Consider the following 6,403-nt stretch of genomic DNA (forward strand, 5'->3'; position numbering starts at 1 on the left):
TTGTTTTTTTTAAACAACAAATCCAGTTAGCCTATATAAATAATACATTAAATGATATGACAAGTACAGAATTTATTACTCTATGAATGTAACTCAAATTGAAAAGACATTTTAAAAATTCAAAACAATGTATGAAATGAAGCAATGCAAAATGTGAGCTGAGGTAAATATTAAAACAGGGCCTTGACACTCGGGAACAGCCTTCATGCATGTCCAGATCACACTCTGCCAGAGCTCTCCATGACTTCAGCTCTCACATCCAGTCTGAAACAGACAGTGACTTTACAAGATGATGAGAATAATTTGGAAAATCACAAAAGCAAAACAAAATCATATTATGACATTGGTGATAATAACAAGTATAACGTCATCTTGTAAAGTATAGCTGTCTATTTTTTCTGTGTATTTGTGCTGTATTACCTCAGAAATAAATTATATTATTATCATAATTATTTTACTTGATTTTATTTTAAATCAGGTACAGAAGGTTGTTGAGTATGTGTTAAGTTTGACACATTTCAGGGTTTTGTGCTGCAATACCCTTCCTTGTCAAACTTTAAATAAAACGAAACTAAACTATAATTTCCTATCATAATTATAATATTTTAAACAAAAATAACATTCTCAGAATGTTAGGATTGTTTGATGTCTCAGGATTAATTTTTATATGCAATAAGCTAGTTCAATAGTATATAACAATTAGTTGTTAAAAAAATGAGTGATGATTTCACTAGATAAGACCCTTATTTCTCATCTGGGATCGTGATGAACAATTTGAAGCTGCAGTGAAACTAATTTTGACCTTAAACTGTTTGGTGCCCATTGAAGTCTACTATAAGGAGAAAAATCCTGGAATGTTTTATCAAAAACTTTAATTTCTTTTCGATCACTCATATACTCATAAACAGTGTCTGTTCATCACTCTAAACAGCTCTTAGTGTTAGTAAGATCTTTGCACTTCTGAAGATTATTAATGCTCAACATCAGTGTGTGTAAATGAACTGATCATTAGATGTACAGAAGATATTTCTCATGTCAGGAATCATGTGTTACATGAGCTTCATCTAGGGCTGTAGTCAAGTCCACCTTTGTCGAGTCCAAGTCCAAAAGGTTCGAGTCCAAGTCAAGACCGAGTCCAAAGAGGTTCATGTCCAAGTCAAGTCCAAAAGGTTCGAGTCCAAGTCAAGTCCGAGTCCAAATGAGACAGTCAAGACAGAGACAGAAAAAAAAGAATCCTCTTCAAGACCACGTACATAAATATTGATAATTTATGTGATGCGAGAGACAGCATATCTTAGATTCTAAAATAATAATTTTGCATTATTATTTTTTGCATTATTACTTGTTTTTAAATTCTCTACAACTGTGGTTCCCAAACATTTTACAGTCGGGTACACCCTGAGGCATTTTACATTCTTCTGCATACCCCTTCTCTTCCACTTAGACTGCTGCAATCACCCCTTTTCCATTAAGGGACAATATTTTCCCCTTTAAACTGATTGTGCATTAAAGTGCTTTTTTTACCTCTATAAATACCTTTATAAAATAAACAAATGTTTTAAATTAAAAATGTCCAAAAGAGAAATAAGCAATGATGTTAAAACCTGTGATACTTTTAAATATTGAACTAAAACCGCCAGTAGGTGGCGGTAAGTCACTATCTTAATGAGTGAGTCATCGAGTCATTTATTCATTAATTCAGTAGCGAAGCAAGTGGATGTATTTTTGAAAGGGTAATTGAATCATTGACTCTCATGGTTTTTACACAGCCACAGATTCTTTCACAAAACATCGATATGAGTCTCAGTTCTGTTGTGGCTTTCGTTTGAACTAGAGATGCGGCGACTGCAATTTTCTTGGCCGATTCCGATTTCAGATTTTTGGATAGTGTGATCTGCCGATACCTATTTTTGCCGATTCTGATTTTCTTTCTAAGAACTATAATTGACAGCATATACAAACAAAAATCTACCTTTCTTCAATGCAAAGTTTTATTTTCATAAAAAAAGTAAAACTCAGTAATAAAATAAGAACAAATATAAAAAAAATCCAAACAGCAAATAAATGCAATAGAATAGAGAGCTATGAAACTATGTTTTTCAGGTTAAGTAGGTTTTTATTTAGATAAAAAAATACTACAGAAATTAAAGTAATCAAATGTAAAATAACACATCCATGTTGGTTACCTTAATTTCTGTATTTTTTATTGTAAAAATTAAATACAGATTTATTCTTACCATTAAAGTTAAAAACGTATTCAGTCAAGAGCAGAAAGTGTTTTTTGTTCTTTAAATAACAGGACAGACAGCTGCAGGAATATTGGACAGCTGTCCCTTTAAGAGTTTATGAATGGACCATAGACTGTAAAAGGAATGGACCCAATAAGCCTATTTCACAAAATGGCGGCCGAGAACGGAAGTAGGGAAGCGTTTCTTCCGGTCGCGCCGACGCCCGCTGCGATCAGTGAAAGCTTTTCCAGAAAAATGGCGGAGACTAAAAGTAGTCAGTCTTGTAGCGTGCCTTTGTGTTACAACTCAAAGAAGAAACAACCCTACTTGTCGTTTCACGGCTTTCCGAGCGATGAAAATGTCAAAAAGCGTTGGATTTGGGCAATACGAAGAGATGAGGGGGCGTCATTTGCAGTGAGGAAGGGCAGCACTTTTGTGTGTGCTATGCACTTCAAAGAGGATGAAGTCCGCGTCCATCCATCCAGAGTCCGGTCGTAAATACCTTACACCGCAGGCTGTGCCTTCCAGGTTTTCTTGGAACAATTGGGGAGATGTTAAATCACGCCAGACACGGACGGCAAAAAGAGGTGTCCGTGGTGAGCTTGAGGAAGCAGATGTTGAAATGGAGACTGTTGATGCAGCGCTACTGGTGCATGATTACGACAGCCGCGCTCCCCCGGGTGAGTGTAGCATGTTGTTAGCTAAATAACTACAATAAAATAGTAGATAATTATTAATTAAATAGAAAGTATACAGTTTTATTAAATATACAATTACGATCGCAGTTATGCTAACAGTGTTGAGCATGTTAGTGAGGTGAATGTGGTATTAAATTATTACTGTCTCCAGCCCTCCAGCATTGCACATGTAACGTTAGCATGATTTCTTTGTCTGACACACGACCTGAATCATGTGTATTTGATTAAGGAGACATGCAAAATGTGCAGTGTTGAAGAACGTCACACAATGAACACTCACATACATGAGAGGGACAGAAATCAGCAAAGACCATTAAAGTTATTTATTAATGTACAACAATGGAGGCAATACAATAATCAAATTCCATAAAATACAGCAAATTCATATTTTTAATTATGGCATGTAAGAATATTGGGGTGAATAAAGAATTTATAGTGATGTTTTAACAATTATATAACTTCATATATCTGTAATAGTAATTGACACATTTTTTCATTAGAAAGTTTCCTCTAATTATAAAGTGTCATGTTTTAAAAAATATTTTTAAAAACGTTATATTTTGTTTCTCTTTAATTAGGTGCTCTTGATGAGGCACTAGAAAAAACAAAGGAGCTGGAAGAACTGGTGTCAAGCCTTACCATCTCACGAGCTTTGCTGGAGCGATGGTGTGTTTCTGATGAAGACTTCAGATACTTCACAAGGTTCTCGAACAAAAACATCTTTTTTGTTTTCTGGAGATCAATTGAGCCCTCTGCATCCAGGATTGCGTACTGGTCCAAAGCCAAGCGGATTGGACTTTCAACGGTTGAGAAAGAGGTTGTGAAGCCAAGCCCCCAGCGCAAGATGCAGCTCATTGATGAGTTTTTCATGTTTTGCTTGCGAGTCGCTGTTGGCCTTAGAGAGAGAGTTTTGGCTGAGATTTTTCAAGTGAGCACTTCTACAGTGAGTCGCATTACCATCACATGGTCAAACTACCTGTACCTTGTGTTGGGATCGGTTCAAATCTGGATGACCCGGGAGCAGGTGAGGCGAACAATGCCTGTGAAATTTCAGCAGTACTGCCCAAATGTAAGGGTCATTATTGACTGCACAGAGTTCAGATGTGAGAGCCCAGAGGCAATTACCCTCCACTCTGAAACATTCTCAACCTACAAGAGCTATACCACCTTCAAAGCTTTAATTGGAGTGGCACCCTGTGGTGCAATCACATTTGCATCCAAGTTATTCACTGGCTCTATCTCTGACAAGGAGTTGACAAGGCAGTCAGGGATTTTGAACTTACTAGAGCCAGGTGACGAGGTTATGGCAGATAAGGGCTTCCTCATTGGAAAGTTTTTGGAGGATGTTAAAGCAAAATTAATCATCCCCCCTTTCAAGCACCGTGACCAGTTCAGCAGAGAGGAAACTGAGAGAACTCAGGCCATTGCCAGACTCCGCATCCTTGTTGAACGTGCAATTAGACGAGTAAAAGAGTACCACATTTGGGATTCTCCGGTTCCTCTCACTTAAGCAGGCACTGTCAATCAGATGTGGTCCTGCTGTTGCATGATGGCAAATTACCAAGGTCCTTTAGATCTTGAAGGTGAGATGAAATACTGGATAGAGTGAACATGCTGTCAGCCTGCTATATTTCATTCATTGCAGCCAAATCTGGTGCCATGTGTCTCCTCTCTACATTGCTTTGTGACATCATCATAACACCAGCTAGTAACATCCTCTTATCCTTGTCACCCAGTGCCATCATTCTCACCTACTTACCTGCCAGTAACATCGGCCACTTCCTCATCTCCAGCCAGTAACATCGGCCACTTCCTCATCTCCAGCCAGTAACATCGGCCACTTCCTCATGCTCACCTGCCAGTAACATCGGCCACTTCCTCATGCTCACCTGCCAGTAACATCGGCCACTTCCTCCTCATCTATGGCCAATAACATCGGCCACTTCCTCCTCATCTATGGCCAGTAACATCGGCCACTTCCTCCTCATCTATGGCCAATAACATCGGCCACTTCCTCCTCATCTATAGCCAATAACATCGGCCACTTCCTCCTCATCTATAGCCAATAACATTGTTTTTTTTAATCAACTGTGTGTGTAAAATATACTGTAAAAATCTTCAGGCAACCTCATCCCTTGCTAGGTAAGTAATTTCTCTAATTTTCATCTTCTCTTTATTTTGTATTTTGGTCAATATTCTTATTAATTGTGGTCACGTAGAACTTAGCATTAATACATTACCTACACACATTTTATGACAGACACATTATCTCTTAATTTCCTTTTAACAGAACCAGAGAAGAGCTTGTCCTGAGCTAGCCCACTTTGTGACACTGTGGTCTATCTTCTGGTAAGTTTGTTTCAGACAGGGTTTTAAGTTATTATATGTATGACATTTTACCTTTTTTCTCTTTTTTTATCAATATTATTTTTCAATTTTAACATGTAAACTAACTGTTTTGACCTGCAACATCCTCTTTCAGATTTTGAACACATTGTCATTGACTGACTTCTCATCTTTCCAGCTTGGGAAATGTAAGTTGCAACAATATATTTTTAATGTTCAAAAATCTGAATAACACATATCACATTTTAATGTTCAAGATCTGAATAACACATATCATAAATCTTAATCTAATTTGAATAATAACAAATTATATTTAAATCTTAAAGTATACTCCCATAAACAATTAAATGAACCGTGACTAATCAGCTGATTTTTCTTCCGAACATAACTATATAACAGCGAATAATAACATCATTGGTTTGTCTCCTTTTCTTGCCTATTTTCTCCCTAGCAAAACATGAATGTATGTGCCAAAGTAGAATTCATCAGCTTTAGCCTTGATTTCTTGGATCAGCACATCATCTCTTCACACTCTCTCTACAGTAAAGTCACCCCTAGTATCTGTCACCAGATCACACCAAGCTAAGCCAGTGACCATCAGCTGACCCTGAACTTGCCAGTGGTAAGTGTGTTTTTTCTTTAGCTTTGGTTGGCCCCCAACAAACTCAATATGTGATGCCTGTCCAATGTCTTCCACATCAGGGCATTTAACCTCTACCAGGCCATAGGGAGGTTCTTCATTTGGGTCCACCACTTTGCCATCTGGACTGGCACCAAGATGTGGAGCATGGGGGTGGATGACGAGACCGCATGGGAGGACATTGACATCGAAGGTGGCAGCATAGCGGTGAAGAACCTCTGGCTCATGTTCCACTCCTCTACGCATTGCCTTGGTCTGGGGGGCACCTTTAATGATCCGTCCAGCAAGCGTCTTCGCAGTGGTTTGAGATCTTACGTGAGCTGCTTCATAAAACTTACTTGCTGTAAGCCGTAGACGCCGCATGCTTACCCAGAGGGGGCTTTTGGACTGATCCCGTGTTCCCTCCTCAATGATCCCTGACATCTCAGGTGTCACCTCCAGACTCTGCATATGCAGGAGTTCAGCCCAGCTGCCAGGGACAAAATTGTACT

The 6,403-nt window shown here is 38.4% G+C and overlaps 1 protein-coding gene across 2 annotated transcripts; it reads left to right on the forward strand.

The window, feature by feature from the left end:
- Positions 1-827: 827 nt before the first annotated feature.
- Positions 828-6,114, forward strand: LOC125271247. 2 transcript variants are annotated; one of them, XM_048195302.1, is made up of 7 exons: positions 828-2,908; positions 3,505-5,068; positions 5,217-5,275; positions 5,409-5,460; positions 5,724-5,735; positions 5,816-5,894; positions 5,975-6,114. In XM_048195302.1, the coding sequence occupies exons 1-2, from the start codon at positions 2,689-2,691 to the stop codon at positions 4,434-4,436; spliced, it is 1,152 nt and encodes a 383-aa protein (XP_048051259.1). In that variant the 5' UTR covers positions 828-2,688; the 3' UTR covers positions 4,437-5,068; positions 5,217-5,275; positions 5,409-5,460; positions 5,724-5,735; positions 5,816-5,894; positions 5,975-6,114. The 2 variants fall into 2 exon arrangements, with proteins under 2 accessions (XP_048051259.1, XP_048051258.1); XM_048195301.1 differs by having other exon boundaries at positions 5,724-5,894.
- The last annotated feature ends 289 nt before the right edge of the window (positions 6,115-6,403 follow it).

Source organism: Megalobrama amblycephala, linkage group LG7, assembly GCF_018812025.1.
Source record: "Megalobrama amblycephala isolate DHTTF-2021 linkage group LG7, ASM1881202v1, whole genome shotgun sequence".
Lineage (NCBI taxonomy): Eukaryota > Metazoa > Chordata > Actinopteri > Cypriniformes > Xenocyprididae > Megalobrama > Megalobrama amblycephala.